Here is a 27872-nt window from a genome sequence, read left to right as displayed (position 1 = left end):
GTCATTCTAAACTGTAATGGGAGCCTGGACGGAGGCAATGTCTGTTGAAAAGGATTCGCAGATTGGCACGCATTGGCACGTTGGCAGCTTCAAAGTGCAGGATGCTTCCTCGGCCTGCGATTCCTGGCAGAATTCATCGCATTCTTCATGTCCCCATGAAGCCTCCTGCAGACTTTAAGTTTATCCTGCAGTACCATAGTTGTTGCTTCTGTGTTGAGGGGACCTTGAGGAGAAGGCTGAGCAGTCATCTTTTTTCCCTCCGGTGCCTATGTTGGCATCTGCTTTGTGATTGTAACCACTGTTTGGTGAGTGAATAAAGAATGAATGGGCAGATGAGCAACTAGGATCTCGTCCCCTGTGTGACGGTGCTTTGTGTCTCAGCCTTGTGCATCTGTTTGTTCCTCTCTGGGTTGTCCCGCTCTTCACTTGTCTCGCTTTCTCTACTTCTGTCCTTTTGTGTCGTTTTTATTTTTTGAGATGGAATCTCACTCTATAGCCCTGAAGAGCCTGGAACTCACTAGGTAGACCAGGCTGGCCTCAAACTTGGCAGTGATCCTCCTGCCTCTGTTCCCAAATGTTTGCATTACAGGTGTGCTCTGTTTTCTTTTGCCTTGACTTTCCAAACTCCCTTTGAACCATCTAGCTCTCTCCTGCTGGGCTACCTTTGAGGCCTGCCTCGATGGATTGTTGGGTGGCATTAGCTTCCCTTTCTTGTAGAATGAGACTGCTCTCCTTTAGTTACTTATCTTCACCCTTTTGCTCCGCCCCCATCTCGTCTAAAAGCCACAAACCTTTCTAGACTTCGGGTGTTCAACTGGAGTCCTCGAAGAAGCATCTGGGAAGAGGCGAAACCCAAGGAGATTGCTAACTTATACACCGTCACCGCCTTGGCCTGGAAGCGGGATGGCTCACGACTCTGTGCGGTGTGTTTGTAACCCCTTTCTGTATTGGTGATGGTCTCCAAACTAGAATACTGTGACACTAGAGCAGTCCAAACTGCCTTGTGACTTCAACCTAAAAATCTGCTGTCAAAGGCAAGAAAGAGAAATGCACACCATTGGAGGCCCCAAGGGACAGTTTTTCAATCCAGCCTGATGTCTCCCTCTTTGTCCAATCCACATGTGATACCTATAAGTCCTAGGGTCGCCACCTTTTGGATTCTGATAGGTCCAAAACCTGCCTGCCCTTCTGCTGGCCACTTGTCACTAGACTGTGTCACTGAGGTTTGGGGTCTTGAGGGCATATGATACCTTCCCTATGCCAGTGCACCATGTGTTGCCTCTCATGCTGTCCCTCTCCCTCAGGGAACACTCTGTGGTGGGGTGGAACAGTTTGACTGCTGCCTCCGAAGGAGCATTTACAAGAACAAGTTCGAGCTGACGTACGTGGGCCCTAGCCAGGTGAGCAGCGGAGATCTCCTGGGCTCATTCATCTGTGTAACATTTTCCCACCTGCTGGCTGCAGCCAGTCTCAACTTTAGCCTTCATCCCGGTGGCAGAGCTGTTTTGGGGAACAGAATGTATCAGGGGAACTCCCTGGCAACTTTGTTGCTACTCAGCTGTTCCAGCACTAGGTTCTTTCTTCCAGGGACTGGGTTATCTTTCTGGTGTAAAACTGTCTACCCAGTGCTGACCACAAGAAGCATTGATCAGCAGGTTTACAAATGAGCCACAAAGGCCTAGGTGCGCTTCTCACACTCCCTCTGCCCTTCCCTTCCTTTCCTGTTGATTTGTTCCTTTATCTTTGCATGCTCTCACCTTTATCCATATCCATACACATAATTAACAATCTTAAACAAATAAACAAAAAAAGACAATGTGACCCATGAGTCTCAGGCCAGCCTGATCTACATATAGCAAGTTCCAGGCCAATCGGAGTTACATAGTAACACCTTGTATCAAAAACAAAAACAAAGCAGAAGTTGAATGTTGTAGGTTGCTCTGCAACTTACTTCAACAGTTGAAGAAAAAGAAAATCTTAGGAGGCTGAGGCAGGAGAATGGCCAGTTGGAGGTCATCTTTGGCACATAGGGAGACTCTCTTAAAACCCAAAATAATAATAAATAATAACTATTTATTATTATGTTTACTTACATTACCAATTAATATTGTAAAATATTATTATTTATTATTACTATATAGTAGTCTTAATAGATAGAGAGACTTGTACTAAGAACTGGAAACAATGTGAGAGATTGGTGTGATTCAGTAGAACTTTTAGAATCAAATGTATCGTGAACAGCAGAAGCAGGACTGTGGAAGTATTTCCTAAGCAGCAAATCCCATGTGAGTGTAAGGCATGGCCAGCAGCAGCAGCATCCCAGGCCAAGTGTGGATGCAGGCATTAGCCGTGTTCAGCATCCTGGAGTTGTGTGAAAGGCAAGCACCTTCGCTCCTCTTCTGTGCTGGGAAAGGCTGAAGGGCTCAGACTTGTCCCTTACCAGGTGATTGTGAAGAACCTGTCTTCAGGGACCAGGGTGGTGCTCAAGTCACACTATGGCTATGAAGTAGAAGAGGTGAAAATCCTGGGAAAGGAACGTTACTTGGTGGCTCACACATCAGACACGCTGCTGCTGGGAGACCTGAACACGAACCGCCTCAGCGAGGTAGGGACCAAGGATGCAAGATTGGGTAACGGGATGTCTCGGCTAATTCTGGGGACCAGGACCCCAAGAAGTAAGATTCCCCAAAAGAGGCCCTGACATTCTGATGTTGGTGACTTTGTTTCAAGAAATGAGAGGTGTAAAATCCTAGAGTATGAATTTCTTTAGTCAGGCTGTTTTTACACAGCCATCTCTTGAAAGTGTAGGAAGCAAGGCAAGGATCTGATACAGAGCATCTTCTGTGTAGTACTGAAACCTCCCCGATTGAGGTCTCCCAGCCTTGTCTTGGGTAATTCTCTACATTGTCTCTGGTGTTTTCTCCTTACTTTGCAGATAGCCTGGCAGGGATCTGGTGGCAATGAGAAATATTTCTTTGAAAATGAGAATGTAAGTAGAACTCAGCCCCTGCCAGCATGTCCGTAAACCTCATTCCAGCTCCTAGTCAGAAGGCTGAGTGGGAGGGCCAGGAGCCAGCAGGTAGACGGGGGTGTGGGGGGGAGATCAGGGTGTCGAGCAGGAAAAGAGAAGAAGTAGTCACCCTAAACTGCACTACCCCTCCCACTGTTTTTCTCCTCGCCCCTCTCCCATTCTCCCCAGGTGTGCATGATCTTCAATGCTGGAGAGCTGACCCTGGTGGAATATGGGAGTAACGACTCCTTGGGTTCTGTGCGCACTGAATTCATGAACCCTCACCTCATCAGGTAACCTTACAAGGTTCTCTGAACCCTTGAAGGCCAGGAGAATTCCTTTTGAACTTCTAAACCATGCTCAGATTGCCCCCAGATCAGTCTGAAACTTCATCCCTACGGTACTCAGAACCTTCAATACAAGCCTTTACCTTACCAAGTCCTTTATATTTCAGCGTCCGTATCAATGAGCGCTGCCAGCGAGGAATGGAAGATAATAAGAAATTGGCTTATCTTGTTGATATTAAGACGATTGCTATAGGTAAGACACTCTTGTAACTTTAATATCAGAGCAGATACCTGTGCTGCACTCTGTATCACAGGATTGTGTCAGTGAAGAATCTGAGAAACTGAAAGACACCAGGTACCATAACCATTTTTACAGTGGTTATCCAAAGTGTCCCTGTGGGCCATGCCTCCAGGTAACTACCTAGCTGTGGATGCAGATATACAGGCCTGTCCATATAATTACCATGTTCTCTGGGCATAGAGCTCGGGGCCAGCCAGTCGTGAACAGGAGAGAACTGTGAGCATTTGCAGGAATTTTCCTGCTTAGACATCATCAAGTCGTAGACTTTTTAGAACTAGAAGGGCCATCATTTTTAAAGATCCTTTACTAGTGACTAATATCAATAAAAATTTAATTTACATTCCATAAGGATTCCATTTATAAATCTTTATCATTTTTACCACCAAATGTTGCAGGCATCAAGAATAGCATAGCACCCTCCAGAAAGTATAGCCATGCGAATACAGCATGGCTGTAAGAGCGGGACTGTGGTCAGCCAGCCACCCCGCCTGCACTTGCTGCGTGTGAGTCTACCAAACTTCCTTAGTCTTTCTCACACAGCGGGAACAAAGTCAGTACCTGCGTCAGATGGAAGCACGGAGATCCTCGCCTGACGCAGAGTCGTTCAGTAAATTCCGACTGTTGATAGTCATGACATACTATCAAAACTTGCTTACCCATGCCTAGTTCTGCTGAATCGTAACAGTTTGTCATATTTACACGGAGTCTATTGCTTCATATCTTACTCATGACATTTAAAGTGTTAAGTTTTAAAAGATTTACTTTTATTTGATTATGTATGGCTATTTTTGCCTGCACGTGAGTGTGTGTGTACCATGTGCGTGTCAGGTGTTCTTGGAGGTAATGACACTCTCTGAGTCTGTCCTTAGAGTAGAATCTCTGTATTTTCACCTTCACTAAGTATTTCCCGCTGCTCTCCACAGAGGCTGACCAGCTTCCTTCCGTTTCTCTCACACTCTCTCGAGTCGTGATTGCCTGGTGTGTGTGAAAGCTCCTGCATTTCATATTGTCACTCAGATGCCTTCTTCTGTGAATTGCAGTTCTCATCCCGGACACATTGTAAAAGTCAAGTCGTCTCTGTTAGAGATGTGAAGGCCTTCACATATATATGTGTATGAGCATGTGTGTGTGCATGTGTGTGCATGTGTATGTTTGTAGCCTCTGATGGTTACTTACATTGCAGATTTTTAGTGTCTTTAGTATTCCAACATTTAAAAATGTTCCTATACTTACTTGTACACTGGGCTTGGGGGAGGGAGGCGTGTACGCATAGCACTCAAGTGGGGGTAAAAGGGCAACCTGAAGCAGTGGGTTCTTTCCTTCCTCCATGTGGACCTGAGGGGTCAAACCTCAGCCCTACATCGGCACCTTTAAAAACTAGATAGGGGGGCTGGTGAGATGGCTCAGTGGGTAAGAGCACCCGACTGCTCTTCCGAAGGTCCAGAGTTCAAATCCCAGCAACCACATGGTGGCTCACAACCATCCGTAACGAGATCTGGCGCCCTCTTCTGGAGTGTCTGAAGACAGCTACAGTGTACTTACATATAATAAATAAATCTTTAAAAAAAAAAAAAAAAAAAAAAAAAAAACCCTAGATAGGGGCCAGCAAGGTGACTCACATCTGCAGGTGCTCAACTCCATGCCTGATTTGAGAGGGAGAGAACTGACTCCTGCAAGCTGTCTTCCGACTCCCAAATGTGCTCCTCAAAAATTAAAAAAAAAAAAAAGTAAATAACGGTAATTAGATGTTGTTCTTGTTTTTGTTTTTTGAGACAGCATTTCTCTGTGTAACCTTGGCTGTCCTAGAACTCATTCTGTTGACTAGGCTGGAAAAAACTTTTTTAATTAAAAGACAATTGAGGTTGGGATGTAGCTTGGTGGTAGAGAGTGGGGCAGGCCCTGGGTTCAGGCACCAGTACTGCCAATATGACAGTAACACGGTTGCTGATTCTGAGGTCTTGTTTAAGAATGTTTCCCCTATGCCCTCCTATATTTTAACATTCTTAACTTCTGCTTTCCACCTGGTCTTTATTTTTGTATTTGATGTGGGTTTTAACTTTATTTCTTCCATCTGTTTAACCATTTACCCACTGGTTTGTTATGCCATCCCTGTCATAAATGATGCTTTCATACACATATGGGCCTCTTCTTAAGATAGTTTCATATTTCATGAATATCCATTTCACATCTGAGCTCAGAAATCCTGGTATCTGCAGTGAAAATTATATATAGGCCAAGAAGCCTAAGACTCGAGTGGCAATGACAAACTATGAGACTTCAGACTAGTCCATTCAGTACAGACACACACAGACACACACACACAGAGTTTGTCAATTTTCCAAGTCACTAGTCCCTTAAGTATAATGAAAATTATTGACATTCCCCCCCAAAAGTGCATATACATAAAATTTTGTGTGTAATTTCAGGGTTCACGAAGCCCTTACTTTTTTTTTTTTTTTTTTTTTGGTTTTGGTTTTTTGAGACAGGGTTTCTCTGTGTAGCCCTGGCTAACCTGTAACTCACTCTGTAGACCAAACTGACCTCAAACTCAGAAATCCACCTGCCTTTGCCTCCCAAGTCCTGGGACTAAAGGCGTGCCCCACCACGCCTGACACCCATGCTATTATAACATGGCTTGGTTTGGCTTAGTTTGGTTGTTGTTTTGTTTTGTGGTTTGGTGTTTTAAGACAGGGTCTCATGTAGCCCAGATTTACTTTGAATTCCTGATCCTCCTGCCTCAGAGCCTTGAGTATTGGGATTACAGATAGAAGTCGCAATGCCCAGTGTCATAATCTCTATGTCTCCAAAGTTAAGACTAGCATAACTAGCTTGCACACTGGCTGGCCTCCAGTTGGTCGCCTTCCTGACTCGGCCTTTCTGCCTTTGTCCAAAGTCTGATTGTGAGCCACTGAGCTCGCTGACCCTGGCTGACTCCAGGCTTCCTTCTCCTGCTCTGTCTGTGTGCCCCTCCACTCTTCGCTGCTAATTTCACCTTGAGCACTCCATCACTCAGGTGGTTCCTTGGAGTATGACATCACCAAGGCCATTTCAGTCATCAGTTATCTCTGGAACTCAGGACCATTGAGTTTTCAACTGATTGTTTCAAGTCAGGGTCAGATGAGGTAGCTGGAGCTGACCTACATAGAAGGGGCTGACTACAAACTCCCTCTCTTTGTGCCTTAGCTTTCTGGGGGCTGGGATGATAGCCATGTACCTCCATAAGACCTTTTAGTTAGCTGCAAAGTCAAGTAAAACTATCTGTAATTCTAGATAAGTTTCTAACTTTCTTGTATGTGTCTTTGTGTCTGCGGCTGCATCTAGCCTGGGCTAGACTCAAACTTGCTCTGTGACTGACTTTGAACTGATCTTCCAGCCTTCACCTCCTAAGTTCTGGGACTATAGACATGGAATAAATACCATGTGGCAAGACCTAGTTTTTGAAGCATTCTAGAAAAATTGTTCTGTATCGGTTTTTCGAAGTCCTCACTGATACCCCTGGACTGATGAAATGTTCTTAAAGTCCAGCCTGATTTAAGACCAGAGTTGTACAGACCAACTGTAGCCTTCTACATGGCTGGAGTCACCTTCTTACCCTGTCTTCTTTGCAGTGGATCTGATTGGTGGCTACAACATTGGTACTATCAGTCACGAAAGCCGGGTGGATTGGCTAGAACTTAACGAGACTGGACACAAGCTTCTCTTTAGAGACCGGAAACTTCGGGTGAGAAGGGTTACTCGGGCCTTAGGCATAGGATGGTTTTTGGTTCTGTGTGCCATTAGCATAGCAGAGGAACAAAGGACAGTCTGTATTCTATCACCACCTGTCCTGTGTACTGAACAAGGGTAAGGAGATCGTCTTATGATGTGAACAGAGTCAAGAAGGGCGTTTGAGAATTGGCTTCTCTCTTATTGTACACAAGTCTGTGTCCTCATGAAGCTATGTCCCCCTTCCTCAGGTCTGGCTGACCTTTGCCCAGCCCCTCTCCACCAGTGCAGTTCAGCCACACTTAGCTCAAAGCATGGAGGCTGGCTTGAGTAGTCCCTTGAGTAACCCTTACATAGTCTTTTCTCAGTATGGCATCACTGAAGAGGTTAGCCTTTCTTGTGATTGTCTGTGGGACATTAGGCTATGCACAGAGAGAGCATAGGTGGAACTCTGGCAGGACGTGGGCTGTTCTCCCTACCCCCTTCCCCTAGGCCCTTTTTAGTTTCCTCAATTGTCCATTGCAGTGAATGAACCTCTGTGAATTGTCCACTCATTTAGTTTTGTTTGGCAGCCTCTTTAGTCTGGTCCAGGCTTACTCTAAGAATGAAAGTCTGACCTTCACCTACCAATGCCTTGACTGTAGGTCTTAGCTCATTTGGTCTTCTCATCCTTGACCAAAGTTAGGATATACCAATCTAGAGTAAACTCCAGGGGCTGCAAACTCATTTTGCCACTGGGGAATGGGCAAAATCAGATGATGTCATCACACCCCCTTTAAACTGCTGTCTCTCTCCTCTTCCAGCTGCATCTATATGATATTGAAAGCTGCTCTAAGACAATGATCCTCAACTTCTGCTCCTACGTGCAGTGGGTTCCAGGGAGTGATGTGCTGGTAGCTCAGAACCGAAACAGCTTATGTGTATGGTACAATATTGAGGCCCCTGAGAGAGTCACCATGTCCTCTATCAGGGTATGTTGATACCAGGAGACCCCAGACATGTGTCAGTCTAATTAATTAGAACCCTGAGGAGAAGACTGTGCAGGCTGCTTTGTTTTCTCTGTGTACCACCCCTAATCTCTTTGAGAAAACTACAAGCACAGCCTGTCTCCCCTCCCCACTGGTGGCCCAGCCTCCACAGTCATCTTTGCTTAGGTTTCCTGACCTTGTATTAGATTCCTAGAGGGAAGCCCACATTGCAGTGACCCGGAGACTGTATGAAGTCACCATGTGCAGTTCTCTCTAATCTAAATGAGAGATCCAGTGGGAGGGGATGGTTCCATGTATTCACCCTTGTACCTGTTCACTGTTATAGGCCATTCAAATTCTTCCTTCCTCAAATTACACATAAAACACTCCACTGTTCCATCCCAACATCACACTGTTACACATAAAACACTCCACTGTCCCATCCCAACATCACACTGTCACACACACACACACACATCCTCCTCCTCCTCCTCATCATCATCCTGTTAGGGATATCCTTGAAAGCTTAACAAGTACTTTAAAGGCTCAAGTTAGCCAACCTGTAACCGTCTCTCCCCTGTTGTGTCCGGCCAGTAGATCACAGTCTGGGTTTTAGCCTGGAAAGGCATTTTGGAAACCTGGAAGAGAAGAGGGGCTAGGCGGCGAGAGAAAGAAATGTAGCTAAGACAACATTCTGATCAAAGCTCAATTTTACTATTTCCAGACACTCAGTTATAAAGGAAGGGGGAGGAAACCCGATTTCCCGCCAAACAATCTCGGGGTCCAGTAGCAGGACGAACACGTGTGTGCCTCCAAGCAGCAAAGCGACAGGGTTCAGCAGTAGGCGTGCCAGGACGAATGAGCAGGAAGCTCCACCCTTGAGCAAGCAGGTTCAAGCAGGTGGGGGAAGGGAGACCACATCTCCTCCCATTAGTTAACAAAAAAATAAAATAAATAAAAAAAGAAAAGGCTGGCCTGAGGCAGAAAAATTATCTATGTTTAATAGTTCTGCCTGAGTTCTTAGGGCTAAAGAAAAAAAACCTGTTTTCGTGGGATTCCCTAACTTTTTTAATGGTAAACTGTATCTGGCTAAGACTGTCTTTATTATCCTAGTAAACCACTAACAGAATAGTGCTGAGCTGTAGGCTCTGACTTTATAATGTTAATTAGTGCTGAATAGGTAACTTCCTGGTTGCATTTTAAGTAGGGCGTTGGAACCCTGGCTAAGTTTGACTGAACAAATTTGAAATACGCTTTATTAAGAATAACACTGAGTTGATATTCCTCCGCAATTTTGGATGACAGGCAGGGAAACAGGGAGAAGGGGTAAGACCAGCTCCTTAGTACAAGTCCAATTGGCTTTTTTATTCGGGTGGGAGGCAGTGAAGGGCTTGCCCTTTCGACAGTACAGGTCTCCAACCTCTCTCCCCCGTATTAATTAAGTTTAAATAAGGCAACGCTTAACTGAGGTGATCAAATGATGTTTTCATCCGTAGATGAGTGGGCCTTTAACCTTGGCTTGGGTGGACATTGACCCAATTTCTCCCGTGGGTGTTGTCATGACCCACATTTGTGGCTCTTGGTAAGAAACTAAGAGGCTGTGCACTCGCTGCTTTTTCTTAAAACGAACATTTTTTCCAGCAGGGGCCCTCCTGCCACGTGTCTGGTTCTTGGCTGAAACACGTGGCAGCTCTTGGCTTTGCAGATAAAGTTTTTTCTTTTTATACCATCTTTATTATCTAACATAAAACATATAACATTTATTCATACAGACTGGACACGAACATACATGAATTGAACACGAGAACAGATTGGTGCACCAGACATTAAACAAGACACAAAAAGGGGACAGAGTACTCCTGCTTTTTGGGACAATTTCCTCCCTCATGATGCAGTTTTTATAACTGCGGCAATCCGTCTGATTATTAATTTCCTTTTAATAAACCCTTTTTTTTTCTCACACCTAACAATGTAGCTTTTGCGAGCCACGGCCTACCGCCTGTGCCTAGCTCTTTTTAAGCTTTACTATTGAACCTAAGTGAACCAGCGCTCGGGTTTAACGCTGTCTCAGCTTAGCCCATACCTTCTCTGGTATGAATTTCCTTTATTTTTTAATTATTCCATGGAGCTCTAAACCAGCAGTGTTTCTTTTAAAAATCTTTTGTCGTTTTTTTTTTTTTTCAGCCCCACGTTGGGCGCCAAATGTTGTGTCCGGCCAGTAGATCACAGTCTGAGTTTTAGCCTGGAAAGGCATTTTGGAAACCTGGAAGAGAAGAGGGGCTAGGCGGCGAGAGAAAAAAATATAGCTAAGACAACATTCTGATCAAAGCTCAATTTTACTATTTCCAGACACTCAGTTATAAAGGAAGGGAGAGGGAACCCGATTTCCCGCCAAACAATCTCGGGGTCCAGTAGCAGGATGAACACGTGTGTGCCTCCAAGCAGCAAAGCGACAAGGTTCAGCAGTAGGCATGCCAGGACAAATGAGCAAGAAGCTCCACCCTTGAGCAAACAGGTTCAAGCAGGTGGGAGAAGGGAGACCACACTCCCCTACAATAATAGGCCTTGGAAGTCTTTAATTTTGACTACCTCCCTTTTTCATTTATTGTCCGGTATTTTAATTCTAACTTTAAAAATTTTTAATTACATTTATTTACTTGTGTGTATGTACACACACACACACATTCACAGATACCATGGCATGCATGTGGAGGTCAGAAGACAACTTATGTGATTTGACTCTCTCCTTCCACCATGTGGGTACTGGCATTGAGTACAGGCCATTAAGTGCCTTTACCCCTTGAGCCATCTCTCTAGCTTTTAGTTCTAATCGTTGCTGCTGCTGCTGCTGTGCTGGGACCAAACCCACGGCACTAGGCATAATGTGCAAGCAAGCATTTACCACTGTGCTTTTAAATTACATGCAGTGGGGTTCTAGAAGTAAGCCTTTAGTTTAGTTTTGTTTTTTTTTTTTAAGAAAAGATTTATTTATCTTATGTGTATGTTTGTTTTACCTACATGTATGTCTGTGTACCACATGCATGCCTGGTACCTGTGGAAACCAGAAAAAGGTTGGGTCCCCTGGAACTAGAGTTACAGATAGTTATGAGCTGCTGTGTGAGGGCTGATAACCAAACCCAAGTCCTTTGTAAGAGCTAACCAGTGAGCTCTCTCTCCAGCTTCAGCTTTGAGTCTTTCAGTCTATAGTCCAGCTGCAAGCCCTTGATAGTCTTGAACTGTCTACACTCCTGCCTTTGCTAAGTGCCTCCATGCTGAAATTACAGCCACCATGCCTGGCTCATACACTTTTTTTTTTAATTCCCAAAATAAGCATCATTCATGTTCGTTTTCTTGCTCTTTCTCCCCGCCTCCACCCAATAACCTAGAACTGGGACTTGTTATGTAGCTCAGGCTAACCTCCTGCCTCTCTCTCCCTCCCTAAGTGCTGGTATCACAAGCCTGGGCCACCAGACATGGCTTGTGCATTGCATTGTTATTTTTTATGGACAGAACTTGGATTCATCACCAGCATGTTTGCTTCCTACCTTTCCTTCCTACGCTGTCGTCTCCCCTCGGAAATGACTTTTCTTCTTGAGAAATCAATTAGCAATCCCTTAGGTGAGAGTCTCATTAGCAGAAAATGAAAACCTTTCAGTTTTTGATGATCTGAACATGCTTTTGTTCTAAAAACAGTTTTAGACTCAGTACCTAAGTTTAGACCAACAGCTAACTTTTCCTAGTGTTTTGTAACATGTTATCCCAATAATTCATGGGCTTGTTCTGAGAGACTTATTAGCAGCTTTTTTCTCTTTACCTGCTTTGAAGATTTTTTTTTTAAATTTCTAATTGTGTGTGTGTGTGTGTGTGTGTGTGCATATACATGCACACAAATGAGGGCAGGTACCTGCTGAGACCAGAGGAAAGCATCAGATCTCCTAAGCTAGAATTACAGGAAGCCCTGAGCTGCCCGTCTTAGGTTCAGGGAACCAAACTCAGGTCCTCTGCCAGAACGGTGCACACTCTGAGCCCTCTTCTCAAGCCCTCTTTGGTTGCTTTTAAAACTAGTTTTCTTAGGTGTTTTGACACTATACTATATCTTTTCTACATAGTATTTTTTCCTTGTGATGGCTTCTTGCTATATAGGACAGAGTGGCCTCAAATTCCTGGGCTCAGGCAATCCCTGCCCTGGCCATCTGAGCGTCAGGGACTGTAGGCACAGGCCACTTCATCAGATTAGAGGTTTGGGGTCTATCTAGTGGATGGCTAGCAACTGCTCCTATGCATTGGAAGTAAAATCTCTAGTGCTGAGATGTACCTCTTGCCTTTATATATACATTTAAATGTTATTCCATTCGCCATATGCTGTGTTTCCTGTAACTGTGAACACAAATAGCCTCCACAGTCTTGGGAACTTGTCAGCCATCCTCTCCCAGCATTCTAACCAGGCGTATGGAGCACTTCTCCTTCTGTCTCGTTTGCCTTTTCAACCTCTTTTGTGTTTCTTTCTTCTTGCCCGTGAACATTCTGGGTGATATCTTTAGCTCCATCCTTCAGTCAGTTCAGTCTTTACACTTGTGTGCTACTCCAGCCACCACTGAGGCTTTACTCCAGGAGCTAAAGCTAGGCTGGGAACTTGTCCATGCTCAACACCACAGGTTTCACTTTATAAAATTTCGTTTGATTCTTTTCCCAATATGCCCAGCCACTCCACAGTGTTTCCTTACTTAATTTCCCATGTCATCTCCATATCTTTAAACACGTAATATGTAATCTTACAGCAACACATTGCTTATTCTTTTTTTAAAAAGATTTATTATTTAAATTTAGATATTTATTTTATGTATACGATAGGTGCTCTGTCTTCATGCACACCAGAAGAATTAGATCCCATTACATATGATTGTGAGCTAACATGTGCTTGCTGGGAATTGAACTCAGGACCTCTGGAAAAGCAGTCAAGTGCTTTTAACTGAGCCATCTCTCCAAACCCCATAACTGCTATTCTTAATACCTAAAATTCTTAAAACTCTAAAATTGCTTATAGTTAAAATTTATCCTTTCATACTGGTTGTAGTGTGTGTGTGTGTGGGCGCACATGCATGTTCACACTCCTGTTACTCTGACTGCATCTTCTGATATGATTTTAGAGCCCCTGAGAAATGACACTCAAGCTTGTCTTCTGGCCTTCTCATGTGGACATGCAGTCACCTGTGTACATATGCAGTCCACAGTCACACGAGTGTACACACACACACACATACATACACACACACACACACACATACACACACACACACACACACACACACACACACACACACACACACACATCTTAGTCATGTAGTACTGCTGAAGAGCTGGATGCCACTCTGTTAGTATCCCTCCAGGCACTAGAGCTGACATCCATTAACTTTAGCCCAAGGATACTGCACAGCTCAGGCATTTTTATCAGCCTGGGAGACATACAGTGATAGGACACACTGTCACTGTCATTCCCTCGGTATGAAACCCAGGCTAGGTGAGAGCAGGCCTGCTCAGTAGCTGGGGGCATGGAAGTGCTAATCTGGAATTGGGTGGTGGGGTGGCCTGTTTCAGGGTGATGTTGTCGGTCTGGAGCGAGGTGGTGGGAAGACAGAGGTCATGGTGACAGAAGGCGTGACTACTGTGGCCTACACCCTGGACGAGGGCCTGATTGAGTTTGGAACAGCCATCGATGATGGCAACTACACCCGGTGAGAAGCTGCTGACAGCCAAATGGTGGTGAGCGAGTGTGGGTCTAGGGGACACCTGCAGTGACCCCTTAAACTGCCATGGCTCATGGGGTCATGTGATTCTAGGAAGACCCTAGACAAGAAGGGCAAATACCTGTGGCCTTTGTTCCTCCCCTCTTCCTACCCAGCACCAGTGTGCCCTGGCTTCTCTCTGTCAGATCCACCTTCACCCCTGCACTTTGCTTGCCTTCTTCTCCAGGGCTACAGCCTTCTTGGAGACCCTGGAGATGACTCCCGAAACAGAGGCAATGTGGAAAACCTTGAGCAAACTGGCCCTGGAGGCAAGGCAGCTTCACACTGCTGAGAGGTAAGAGCGGTGTGCATCTGAGATGCTGATAGCTAGGAGGCTTCTGAGTGCTCATCTGTGGGCTGTTCCTGCCCCGTGTGCAGGCACTGCCCCACCCCACCCCACCCCACCCCAGCCCCACTGCAATGCTATGAGCCCTCCTTGGTGTGCCCACCCTAGATTTGAAGACTATATCTTTTAAAAAATAGTTTTAAATTTTGTGTATAAGAATGTCAGGGTGTTGGTCTGTGCACAGGAGTGCAGGTGCCCACCAAGGTCAGAAGAGACTGTTGGATCCCCTGGAGCTGGAGGCTCAGGAGGTTGTGAGCTGCCTTGATGAGGTCCTGGGAATCAAACACCAGTCCTCTACAAGAGCTCCACACTTTGTTATCTGCAGAGCCATCCGTCTAGCTTTGAATATGCCTTAATATTTTTTCTTACTTTTCTTTGCAAGGTTCCCCTTTAAGAGGTTGGTTGTTAGCTGGGCAGTGGTGATGCACACCTTTAATCTCAGCACTCAGGAGGCAGAGGCTGAAGAATCTCTGAGTTCAAGGCCAACCTGGTCTACACAACCAGGGCTATACAGAGAAACCTTGTCTCCCAAACAAACAAACAATCCCAAGTACTGAGACTAAAGCCCTGTGCTGCCACTACCACCTAGCTAGTTACTCTTAATTGGGTCTGCATTAGTCACTTTTGTATTGCTATGATAAAACATCATGACCAAGGCAGCTTATAAAAGATAGCATAAAATATGCTTATAGTTCCAGGGGGTTAGACTCCATGATGGTAGAGTGAAATCCTGGTGGAACCAGCAAGCAGAGAGCACTGGAGTTGGCTAAAAGCTTTTGAAACTTCAAAGCTTCACCCCTAGTGACAACACCTCCTAATCCTTCCCAAACAGTTCCACCAACTGGGGACCAAGTCTTCAAGCCTCTGAACCTGTGGGAGGCATTCTCATCCAAAGCACCACAGTGTGTGTGAGGGCCTGTGTGTACGTCTTTCCACATGAGTGCTGGTTCCTGCAAAGGTCTGAGGTATAGGTTCTCCTAGAGCTAGAGTTAAGGGCAGTTGTGAGCCTCCTGATGTAGGTAGTGAGAATTGAACTTAGGTCATTGAAAAAGCAGTATACCCTCCTAACCAACTATTAAGCCATCTCTCCAGCCTGCCCAAGAATTCCTATCATGCCTTCCATGTCTGTCCTGGTTGTGGTACACAGGTAATAGACAGGTTTATGACTTCAGAGTCCTTCAGACAGACCTTGGCTCCACTTCCCAGCAGTGATGATGTCATTACCATGTAGCATGTAGCATAAGGAAGTGTGGCAGTGGTGATGGTGATGAAGAACAATAAGAGAATTAGTCCAAACAGCTTATGGGGATGTAAGTGCTCAGCACATATCAGCTGCTTCTAGAAAGTGACCTCCAGCTTTCCCATCCTCTCCCGTCCCCCCTTGCAACCACACAGGCCATCAGCAAGTCCTAAGGGCCCCATCTTATCTGTTCACTTTTTACTTTTTAAGGTGTATTTATTTTTATGTGTATGTCTGGTTTGCTTGCATATATATATATATATATATATATATATATATATAATGTGCCTGGTACACATGGAGGCGGCATCAGGTCTCCTAAAACTGGATTTACAGATGGTCGTGAACCTCCTTATGGGTCCTGGGAACCAAACCCTAGTCCTATACAAGAGCAACAAGTGCTCTTAACTGCCAAACCATTGTTCCAGCCCTGATTTTGTTTTTATAGCTCAGGCTAGCCTAAATTGCATATGTAGCCATGAGTGACCATAGAATTCTGATCCTCCTGCCTCTACCTCTTAGAGCTAAGATTACAGGCTTGCACCACCACACCCTGTTTATGCAGTACTGGGTGATGTGTGCCACCAACACCTGGCAAAAACTTTCTTAAGATCATCAGTTAGAAGGCTAGAGATGTCCCTCAGCCAGTAGAGTACTTGCCTAGCATGCCTAAAGCCCAGGATTTGATTTCGAGTCCCACCTGTACCAGTCATTGTAGCACATGCCTATAATTTCAGCACTTGGGAGGTGGAGGCAGGAGGATCAGAAGTTCAAAGTTATCCTTTGACTATATAATGAGTTCAAGACCAGCCTGGGTTCCATGAGACCCTGTTTATAAAACAACAACAACAAAACATTGGTTTTTTTGCCCAGAATTTTCCAATAGCTTACTGTTATATTCAATATAAAATCCAGACTGCTTGCCATGGCCAGTGGCCCTGCAGGTATTTGCCTCAGCTTCTTTCTTAGTCCCGTTATCTGCTTGGTCTCTAGCCACACTGTAACCTTTGGCTCTGAGCATGCCCTACTCATCCTTGCTGGGAGTACTGCATGACCATCCCTTCCATCCCATCTTGCCAAGACTAATTCTCTTAAAAATGTTTCTATTTGCGTATATTAACCATGCGTGCTGATGGGTTTCCTTATGGTGCTGTAATGTGCTTTTTCATAGTCACCCCATCCCCGTCTTGTCTCTCCCTCGCACTCTGTCTGATCCCCTTCTTCTGAGATAGTCCCTCTTCTACCTTAATCTCTCTTTTTAATGATTCAGTGAGTTTCACTAGTGTCTCTTACAGGAGCACAGGCACCTTACCAGTGGCTAAAACCATGAAGAAATTGTCTCCTCCCCTAACCCCCACCCCCACCATTAACGGCCCAAAGATCCTGAGGGAGGGGCAGGGTCTTTTGAGTGTCTATATCCCCATAACAGGATATTAATGGTCCCCACATGCCACAGCCATGTGGCCTGGAAGACAGCATCCCACAGCACACTGCGCTTTCCTCCAACTTTTGCATTCTTTCCAGTCCCTCCCCCAAGATGTTCCCTGACCTTAGTGGGGTGCGTGTGTCCCATTCAGCGCCACACAGCAGCAGTCCCATCCTCGGCACCCTGCCCAGTTCTGCTTCCGCACTTATGTCTGCCCACTTCACGAAGCTGCTTCCCGACTAACGCTGATGGCAAGTGCTGATTGGTGGGCATAGCCTCAAGTATTTAGAAAGAGATCGAATGATAAATCATATCCATTTTGCAAAAATAACAGCAGTGGCTTCCCCACTAGGGCCTGTGACTTCCCCAGTCAAGGACTTGGCCAGGTTTGCAGCCCCTGATGTGGATTCCCTGTTGTGGAGCAGGCCTGAAATCTAGTGAGAAAGTTCCTGGCCACCCCCTTAACAGAGTTCCACTTTGTAGCAATGGCCATATTTTTGTCTGGCCAGGGAGGAGCTTCTCTTTGTGGTCAGATGCCAGCCAATGTCAGGGGCCTCCTCAGCCACTGGTGGCAGTGTCACCATTGCTCGTTTCACTTTTCATTCTCCCCCTCTTTGTCCGTTTACAATTATCTATCTCAACTGGAGTGGAAAATCCCAGAGAACAAGGCTTTCCTCTCCCTTGTCCCTCTCTGGGCTTTCTGTGACTGTAGCAGTGCGGGTGATGGTGACACACGAGATGCTCCTTACATGTTTGTCCAACGATGTTGCAATGGCAGTCCTGTGATACTATAACTGCTGTATTATTGCCTCCCTGCTGTAGGTGCTTCTCTGCTTTAGGTCATGTGGCCAAAGCACGGTTCCTGCATGAGACCAATGAGATTGCAGATCAGGTGTCCAGGGAATATGCAAGTATCATTTCTTGACTCCTTCAGTCTCCCAAGTTGTAACTTTGTTAGTTTTAGTCCCATGAGTTCTTGGTTTGTAGCCTCCCTACCTTCTTCTGCCCTGCCCACCCCTCATCCCTAAAGTTGGACCACTTTGGAATTGCGTGAAACCTCAGGCTGCTAAGTCCCTTAAAATCTTTAGCTTCCCAAGTCTGTTAGCCTCCATGTCCTCCTGGCCTTCCTGTGTCTGCCTGTACTGAGTGAACAAACCTCGTTTTTTCCCTGCAGGGTGGAGAAGGAACGGACTTCTATCAGGTCCGAGCTCGTCTCGCCATGCTGGAGAAGAACTACAAACTTGCTGAAATGATCTTCTTGGAACAGGTAATGGGAGAAAGGGGACCAGATGGAGGAGGGGCTCCTGGGAGGAAAAAACAAAGAAAGACTGCTAGTCTGTGAGTCTAGGGAGAACTTTTAAGCTTAGAGAGTTTATCCCATGCCTTTCTTAGGTTCCTCCTCTGTGTTATCTTTATCTAGGCAAACATCTTCCTTTGGACTTCAATTTTTTTCTTCTTTTCAGAATGATGTCTCAGCTTCTCTCTACTCCAGAATCTGTCTTTGCAATCCTTGTACATAGGGTAGATCCAAGTTTTTATGAAACTCCAAACTTATATAGTCTGAGGAGCCTTTAAGCTTCTTATAGTTTATAGTAAATCCATCACTGGAGCCAGGAGTGTAGCTCAGTGGTTGAGCATGGGCTTAACATGTGCAAGGCACTCAATGCAAGCATGAGTGCGCATACGCACACACATATACGCGCGCACACACACACACACGCATGCACACACATCTTAGCCAGGCTGAGCAGGCTAAGACTATTATTATTGACCCTCTGCCTTCCTGGTCTCCTTCCTGCTGCGTGGCACCCCTAGAATGCTGTTGAGGAGGCCATGGACATGTACCAGGAGTTGCACCGCTGGGAGGAATGCATCGCTGTGGCTGAGGCCAAGGTGCTGTTTGTGTCCTCTCATCATAAGGGTTCAGAATTAGGCCTCACCAATCCCAGAAATCTTCCCAAGGAAGCCATGGGATCTGGAATGGGGTTGGGGCTGGCTGATATGGTGCCATCAGAGGAACCAGGAGAAATGAAAGTGGGAGAGCTAGGCAGGATGGGATTCCTAGCTCTCTCTGCTTATGTTCAGGGACACCCAGCCCTGGAGAAGCTACGCAGAGACTACTATCAATGGTTAATGGACACACAGCAAGAGGAACGAGCAGGTGAACTGCAGGAGAGCCAAGGGGATGGGCTGGCAGCCATCAGCCTCTACCTCAAAGCTGGGCTCCCTGCCAAAGCTGCGCGGCTGGTGCTGACCCGAGAGGAGCTGCTGGCCAACACAGAACTAGTAGAACACATCACCACAGCCCTCATCAAGGGAGAGCTCTATGAAAGGGTATGCTGACTGCCTTGTCCTGGCTCTGGTCTCCAGGACCTGAACCCCTCTCCCACCCAAAGGAAGCGTGGGGAGGGACACATAACTGTGACTGACTGCAAGCATTCCTTCCTTGGGGAGCTGATTCTTGATTGTTTGTGTTCTGTGGGTTTCACTCATTGTAGCCATATATGTATCGACAGGCAGGTGACCTCTTTGAGAAGATTCGAAATCCACAGCGGGCCCTTGAGTGCTACTGTAAAGGCAATGCATTCATGAAAGGTACCAGCCACTCATGACCCTGTACACTGTTGCCTGTCCAGCACCCAGCATCTCCCTGGGGACATCTTGCTTTTTTTTTATGCCTCGCCTATTGCCCATGCTTCATCCCTGCCCTGTTTTCCTGAGCCAAGTGCCTCTTCTATCCCTGGTAGCCGTTGAGCTGGCTCGACTGGCCTTCCCAGTGGAGGTGGTGAGGCTAGAAGAGGCCTGGGGGGACCACTTGGTACAGCAAAAGCAGCTGGATGCGGCCATCAACCACTATATTGAAGCCAGGTATGGTGGCACAGGGACAGAATGAAGATTTGGGCATGAAGTGAGATTCTGAACCAAGGAGGAGGCCACAGTCTGAGAGGAATCTCGGAGCGTGGGTTAGAATGTGCCCGGGGGGTCTCTTTGCTTCCTCTCACCCTCCTCTTTCCTCATACATATTTAATGCTCTTCCTGACTGTGCCAGGTGCTCCATCAAAGCAATTGAGGCTGCCCTGGGTGCCCGCCAGTGGAAGAAGGCAATTTATATATTAGATCTCCAGGATCGAAACACTGCATCTAAATACTATCCTCGTGTGGCTCAACACTATGCGTCTCTGCAGGAGTATGAGGTAAGGAAAAGTCCCTTTCTGCAGCATTGAAGCAGTGCAGTGCAAGGGAGTAAGAGGTCTCCTAGAACAAGATGTGGGGGCAGCCCACCCAGCCCTTCTTGCATCACAGTGAATGAGGAGGTGCACTCCCAGCTGCCATCCCAGCCAGCTCAAGTGATTCTTCATGAATGGCTTCAGCATAGCAAGTGTAGACCACCCTCCATGGCAGCAGCGAGGCCCTTAAATCCCACCAGATTAGATAGATGCCCCCAGTGGTTAAGACAACTAGCTATGCACCTAGGGGAGCTAAGTTTAGATCCCAGCACCCACATGGTCTTGCACACACCTGTCCACAGAGCTGTGGGGTAAAAGCAAGAGGATTCCCTGCCTGGGCCTTCCTGGGTGCCAGCCCAGCTAAACATTACAAGCTCCAACTTCAGAGAACGAGACCCTGCCTCAAAGAAATAAGGCAGAGGGTGATAGAATAACACTCTCTTCTAACACACACTCACACGGACTCACACACATGAACACAGACACAGCATACACACACACAGACATACCACATATACCATACACAACCCATATACACCACACACACACACACTATACAACACAGACATGTGCGCACGCACATGCCCTGCCTTGATCTAGTCTGTCTCCTGGGGACGCATTCCACTTGTTCTCACCTTTCCTTCAGCACACTACAAGGTGCTGTGTCAGGCTCTGACATCCCAGCTGAATCTTTTCCATTTCAGATTGCCGAGGAGCTCTACACCAAAGGAGACCGGACGAAAGATGCCATAGACATGTACACCCAGGCCGGCCGCTGGGAGCAAGCCCACAAGGTAGAACATGGGCAGTATCCACGAGGAAAGAACTCTGCGTCCGTGGCCATGTTGCCACAGTCCTTGATCTCCAATACCTCTCCTTTACTGGTTCCCTGGAAGCTAAGAAAGACTACTGAAATACACCCAAGACAATGTGGAGCCCTAGCAACAGGCAAAAAATGAGGAGAGGTCCCTGTTCCTTAGCCTGCAGCTCTGAAGAGAGCTGAGGGACTTGGGATCCAGGCATTCTAAACGACTGCTCCAGAGCCCCTGGTCACTTGATCACTGTCCTCTCCCCTGCATTGAAGAGCTCAGTGAGTAGGGGGGTGGGGGTGATGCAGCCTGTGCGGCCTCACAGTCTAGATCATGCCTTAGCAGAATATAGTTTTTTGTCGGCTCCCAGTGGGCTGGCTCAGTAGAGCGGCAGTAACTAAATACCAGTGGCTGCTGGGAGAACTGGGGAGTCCACAAGCTGACAAGTTCCCTTGTGCTTCCATGTTCACAGCTGGCCATGAAATGCATGCGACCCGAGGACGTGTCCGTGCTTTACATCACACAAGCCCAGGAGATGGAGAAGCAGGGCAAGTACCGAGAGGCTGAGAGGTGAGTGCCGGAGAAGGGGTGGCCTCGAGGGTGTGAAGCAGTAGCCGCAGGGCACCTTTCCTGTCTGCAGGCTGTACGTGACGGTGGAGGAGCCTGATCTCGCCATCACCATGTTCAAAAAGCACAAGTTGTATGACGACATGATTCGCCTGGTGGGGAAGCACCATCCAGACCTCCTCAGTGACACACACCTTCACCTGGGCAAGGTGAGCCCTTTCCAGCCCTGCCCACCCCACCCTGCCCATCCCAGCCATTGCCCAGCCACTCCTTCCATCCTGACACCCCACCCTACAGGAGCTGGAGGCAGAAGGCCGACTGCAGGAGGCTGAGTATCACTACCTTGAGGCCCAGGAATGGAAGGCAACTGTGAACATGTACCGCTCCAACGGGCTTTGGGAGGAGGCCTACAGGGTACGGAGTTCATGCATCCCTTGTCCGTTCCCACAGGACTAATTTTAACTAAAGAGTATTTTTGTCAGAAGCATGGCCACACTTGTATAGACAAATTTTTACTTAAAATTGTAAGGGCTTAATGGATTTTCTGAAAGCCATCCTCTGTCCTTAAACACTGACCTAAGTTTAGAGACCTGACACTTGGCCCTCTCCAGTGATGATTTGGAGCACGGTCCTGACCTCGTCATGGTTGAGGCAGGAGGCCAGAGTTGACAAGGGGCAGCTCTGCTGTGGGCGATGCTCAATCAGCTTTGCTTTACAGGTGGCCAAAGCCCATGGAGGAGCCAATGCCCACAAACACGTGGCCTATCTGTGGGCCAAGAGCCTGGGAGGAGAGGCTGCAGTTAGACTGCTTAACAAGCTGGGACTTCTGGAGGCCGCCATTGACCATGCTGCTGACAACTGGTGGGTCTTGGATGGAGTTTCCTCTCCACTGGCTCCATCCCTCCCAGAGCATCCCATATACAGAGAAAGAAAACTGACATGATGCAAATGAAAAATAATCCAAAAGCTGAGGCAAAAGTAAAGACATGTGAGCCAGGCACGGTGGGGCAGCCTATAATCCTGGCATTTTGGGGTGGAGACAGAAGGATCAGAGTTCAAGGCCAGCTTTACCTACATAGTGAGTTTGAAGCCAGCCTAGGCTACATGATACCATGCACCAACTAAACAAAGATAGAGTGAAAAGTTGGCCAGGCATGACAGTGCACACTTTAATCCCAGCATGGGAAACATAGGCAGGCAGATCTCTGTAAATTCAAGGCAGCAATGGTCTACTCAGCATGTCCCAGGTGAGCCAGAGGAGTTAAATAGCAAAACCCCATCTCAAAAAAAGGGGAGGGGGGAGAATATAGTAGAAGGAAGGTGTTTGTCGATGGTTCTGAAGAGAAGGGTTGAGCAGGGGCAGCTTGGAAAGCTAGGACTGTGCTAAGTCAGTGACCCTTCTGGTCCATCATTTATACACAGTGTGCCAAGATCATGTCGCCCCAGCACCCTGTTTTATCTTCCGCTTCTGCTGCCCCCTTCTTATTCACAGCTAGTCTCTCCCTACTGAGATAGCGATTGTTTGTCTATGGCCCAGTGTGTTTACTTAGGATGCCTGTATGAATGTGGGGAGGGGTTATTTACTGCAGCACAGGTCAGCAGCCCATCAGTGAACTGTCAGCACAACCCAGCAGCCCATCAGTGAACTGCCTGCATTTCTTGAGCTTATGTCACAAAGACCAGGAGCAGAATTGGAGGCTGGGGCTCTGTAGTGCTTGGGGAGCAGGGATGGGAGCTCAGGAGCTTTTGATCGCCTCAGGAAAGCACAGGGTTGCCCTGCCCCTTCTGTCTGCCATCTTTAAATCTGCCTTCTTCTTCCCCCAGGGACTGTCTTCCCTCTATTTTCTCTTGCCTTCTGTTAAGTATGAAGTACAAACTAATCCAAATCGTCCATTTCAGCTCCTTTGAGTTTGCCTTTGAACTCTCTCGGCTAGCCCTCAAGCACAAAACCCCAGAGATTCATCTCAAATACGCCATGTACCTGGAAGATGAGGTGCGGATGTGATTTTGTCCAGCTCTATCCCTAACATGGTGGTTCTCAACCTATGGCTCATGAGCCCTTTAGGGGTGGTATTAAATGTCTGTAGATCAGATATTTACATTAGGAACCATAACAGTAGCAAAATAATAATTAGGAAGTAGCAATGAGAATAACTTTATGGTTGGGGGTCATCACAACATGAGGAACTGTATTAAAGGGCTACAACATGAGAGGGTTGAGAACTGCTGCAGACCACAGTGACCAGTTCAAACCCCTGTCTCCTACTTGCTTGGAATACTAGGCTCCTTCTCACCATATGTGACTGTCCTTCTGTCTAGGGCAAATTTGAAGAGGCTGAAGCTGAATTCATCCGAGCTGGTAAACCCAAAGAGGCAGTCCTCATGTGAGTTTCCCCGTATCCTTTTTTTTTTTTTCAATTATTTATGCATATGGAACTCAGATGACAACCTACAGGAGTTGGTTCTCTCCTATCATGTGGTTCTAGGATTTGAATGAGGTCATCAATTTTTGTGGCAAGCACCTCTACCCACTGAGCTGTCCATCTCTCCAGCCTGTCCTAAGACAGGATAGAGATACTGCCCTGGGATCTTTCATGGTCATTTACTTTCAAACCTAGTAACTCCTCAGTTATACGACTATTTGCTTCCACTATTAAGGCTTCAGTCCTGGACTCAACAGCTCCTATGTCCCCCATCTTGGGCAGGTTTGTCCACAACCAGGACTGGGAGGCAGCTCAGCGCGTGGCTGAGGCCCACGATCCTGACAGCGTTGCTGAGGTACTTGTAGGTCAAGCCCGTGGCGCCTTGGAGGAGAAGGACTTTCAGAAGGCAGAAGGGTTACTACTTCGGGCCCAGAGACCAGGTCTGGCTCTCAATTATTATAAGGTGAGTAATACTATAAGGTATAGTGATACTATAAGGTATAGTGATACTATAAGGTATAGTGATACTATAAGGTGAGTGATACTATAAGGTATAGTGATACTATAAGGTATAGTGATACTATAAGGTATAGTGATACTATAAGGTATAGTGATACTATAAGGTATAGTGATACTATAAGGTATAGTGATACTATAAGGTATAGTGATACTATAAGGTATAGTGATACTATAAGGTATAGTGATACTATAAGGTATAATGATACTATAAGGTATAGTAATACTATAAGGTGAGTGATACTATAAGGTATAGTGATACTATAAGGTATAGTGATACTATAAGGTATAGTGATACTATAAGGTATAGTGATACTATAAGGTATAGTGATACTATAAGGTATAGTGATACTATAAGGTGAGTGATACTATAAGGTATAGTGATACTATAAGGTATAGTGATACTATAAGGTATAATGATACTATAAGGTATAGTGATACTATAAGGTATAGTGATACTATAAGGTGAGTGATACTATAAGGTATAGTGATACTATAAGGTATAGTGATACTATAAGGTATAATGATACTATAAGGTATAGTGATACTATAAGGTATAATGATACTATAAGGTGAGTGATACTATAAGATGAGTAATACTATAAGGTATAGTGATACTATAAGGTATAGTGATACTATAAGGTATAGTGATACTATAAGGTATAGTGATACTATAAGGTATAATGATACTATAAGGTGAGTGATACTATAAGATGAGTAATACTATAAGGTATAGTGATACTATAAGGTATAGTGATACTATAAGGTATAGTGATACTATAAGGTATAGTGATACTATAAGGTATAGTAATACTATAAGGTGAGTGATACTATAAGATGAGTGATACTATAAGGTATAGTGATACTATAAGGTATAATGATATTTGGGCCACAAAGGATGAGAGGCCACAGAGCTCCACACTGATTCCTGGTGATGTAAAAGGCAGGAGAGGGGAAGGACAGGCAAGAAGAGGGACAGGGAGGTCTAAGAAGTCTGTAGTCAGGCCAGAGGAACCTGTGTAGTAGTAGGAAGCTTTCGAGCCCCCACCTCTGCCCTTCTGATACCTGAAAATCTGAGCAGGAGGCTGGACTCTGGAGCGACGCTCTGAGAATCTGCAAGGACTATGTGCCTGGCCAGCTAGAGGCCCTACAGGAAGAGTATGAGCGAGAAGCTACCAAGAAGGGAGGCAGGTAAGAATCCTTATGCCCAGGCAGTGTAATCAGGAGTCGGTGGGATGGACTCTCCCCAGTCCTGATCATTAAACATTCTCCTCCTCACAGAGGGGTGGAGGGACTTGTAGAGCAAGCACGGCAGTGGGAACAGGCTGGAGAGTATAGCCGTGCAGTGGACTGCTACCTCAAAGTTCGCGACTCAGGAAGCAGTGGCCTGATGGAGAAGTGCTGGATGAAGGTGAGGAGTCGTGCATCCCAACTCCTGTCCCCAATTCCCTGAAGTCCATTCCCACATGGCTGCCTCTACAAACCCTCATCCTGCTCTTCCAGTGACTTTACTTCAAGTAGCAGATGTCTACTAAGTACCTGCAGTGTACGCTAGAGCCCAGACATCTGAAGGCTAGACGAGATGTAAGATACACAGCCTGCAGCCAGGGTTAGGGACTAATTACTACCAAATCCGAGTAAAGACTGCGGTGTATGAAGTGCAGCACAGAGATGCCTGAGCGCTCTGTGGGCTGGAGTAGTCCAGGAAGTTCTCTGAAGAAGGAAGGAGAGCTTGAACAGTCGCTAGAAGGGCAGCTCCAGACCCAGGGCATAGGTGAAGGCCGTGACAAACATGGGCTCCTCTTCACACCTCCACATAACAGCCAGCTCCTGCAAAGAAGCCTCCCCTACAGTGGACTAAGCAAACCCAGTCCTCTTCATCAATCCTAACACAGGTTATCAGTCAAGGACACAAAACTGATAGTGTGTGTATATGCCTGAGATGAGAAATCGGCTCAAACAGTTACCAAAGTAGGCAAGTCCCAGGATTTGCATGGAGACTGGGAAGCAGGAAGCCCTGGGGCAGAAAGTGATGTCTTTCCTGTGTGAAGGCCAGAGCCCCAAGAAGAGCTACCATTTCAGTTCCAGAGTGAGGGCAGGAAAAAGCCAGTGTCCTAGTTTAGACAGCATTTGGGCAGGAAGAGGTTTCCTTTACTCAGGGTAAGATAAGCCTTGTGTTCAGTTCAAAGTCTTAGCTGATTGGACAAAGCCCATCTGCATTGGGAAGGTCCATCTGCCTTACCGTGTAAACACCTCAACCAGATACATCCACAGAAACACCCAAAGTGTTTGACCACTTCCTGCATTCCAGGTATTTCGGCCATGACGAAGAACTAAGCGGTAGGTCAGCCCATCTATTACCTTTGCACTTGGCTGTGCACGTGCGGTGTAAATGATGGACCTTGGGTACCTAAGGGGCTGGGCAGCAGGCTGGCTTTCTAAGCTAAACATTGTTGTATTGCTGCCCTTACACTTCTGGGATCGTTGAATGGGTCCCAGGAAGTGAAGCAAAAGAAGTAGAGGGGCTGAGGGTTTGTTGTGAGATCTGAGACTTTAATCAGCAACCACTAAGCATCCGATACTTTTTATGCTGTTTACTGACATCTGGATGGGGCTGTACTTTCAGATTGGTCATAGGATGGCTCTCAGGATGGGGAGAAAGCATGCTTTAAGCCTTGCAGAGTTTGGCAGGCCAAGAAAGGAAAGGGGAATTAATCTAGACTATAGATAAACTGGGTCACATGGAAATGAAAATCAGTGAAGATGTGGACATCCCAGTGGAAACAGTTAAGCAAAGCTGTTGAAACTGTCCAGGTCAGCCCTGCCTGCTGGGAACATAAAGTACAAATGTGTTATTTCAGGTCAGGTTTTGTTTTTTTTTTGTGGGTTTTTTTTTGGGGGGGAGTATTTATATATGTGAGTATACTGTAGCTATCTTCAGACACACCAGAAGAGGGCATCAGACCCCATTACAGATGGTTGTGAGCCACCATGTGGTTGCTGGAAATTGAACTCGGGACCTCTGGAAGAGCAGTCAGTGCTCTTAACCACTGAGCCATCTCTCCAGCCCATTATTTCAGCTTTTTAATACCTGTTTTTGATTAAGATTAAAAAGAGACAGAGAGTTGGGCTGGAGGTCCTAAGTTCGATTCCCAGCAACCACATGGTGGCTCACAACCATCTGCAATGGGAACTGGTGCCCTTTGTTGGTGTGCAGGTGTGCATGTAGGCAGAACACTGTACACAGTAAATAAATCTTAAGAG

At 46.3% G+C, this 27872-nt stretch overlaps 1 protein-coding gene across 3 annotated transcripts in view; it reads left to right on the top strand.

Moving 5' to 3' along the window:
* LOC110294057 (intraflagellar transport protein 172 homolog) overlaps positions 1-27872 on the top strand; it is a 40349-nt gene that overhangs the window by 7311 nt on the left and 5166 nt on the right. For all 3 annotated transcript variants that reach the window (XR_015046909.1, XM_085836581.1, XM_085836580.1), the window contains exons 9-35: positions 800-923; positions 1305-1400; positions 2444-2605; positions 2936-2989; positions 3200-3303; positions 3465-3550; positions 7207-7319; positions 8107-8274; positions 13867-14003; positions 14242-14349; positions 17889-17973; positions 18241-18333; positions 18882-18959; positions 19152-19400; positions 19583-19661; positions 19814-19934; positions 20116-20260; positions 20998-21087; positions 21575-21672; positions 21743-21878; positions 21967-22083; positions 22388-22530; positions 23569-23662; positions 23989-24053; positions 24375-24555; positions 25690-25799; positions 25890-26019. Coding sequence is in view for 2 of the 3 variants with exons in the window: in XM_085836581.1 (XP_085692707.1) it covers positions 800-923; positions 1305-1400; positions 2444-2605; positions 2936-2989; positions 3200-3303; positions 3465-3550; positions 7207-7319; positions 8107-8274; positions 13867-14003; positions 14242-14349; positions 17889-17973; positions 18241-18333; positions 18882-18959; positions 19152-19400; positions 19583-19661; positions 19814-19934; positions 20116-20260; positions 20998-21087; positions 21575-21672; positions 21743-21878; positions 21967-22083; positions 22388-22530; positions 23569-23662; positions 23989-24053; positions 24375-24555; positions 25690-25799; positions 25890-26019 (3166 nt within the window). In the remaining variant the exon portion in view is untranslated. The remainder of the gene's footprint in view (positions 1-799; positions 924-1304; positions 1401-2443; positions 2606-2935; positions 2990-3199; positions 3304-3464; positions 3551-7206; positions 7320-8106; positions 8275-13866; positions 14004-14241; positions 14350-17888; positions 17974-18240; positions 18334-18881; positions 18960-19151; positions 19401-19582; positions 19662-19813; positions 19935-20115; positions 20261-20997; positions 21088-21574; positions 21673-21742; positions 21879-21966; positions 22084-22387; positions 22531-23568; positions 23663-23988; positions 24054-24374; positions 24556-25689; positions 25800-25889; positions 26020-27872) is intronic.

The sequence above is a fragment of the Mus caroli genome, unplaced genomic scaffold (assembly GCF_978045245.1).
Source record: "Mus caroli unplaced genomic scaffold, Mus_caroli_1 scaffold_4, whole genome shotgun sequence".
Lineage (NCBI taxonomy): Eukaryota > Metazoa > Chordata > Mammalia > Rodentia > Muridae > Mus > Mus caroli.
This window is presented reverse-complemented; position numbering and strand designations above follow the sequence as displayed.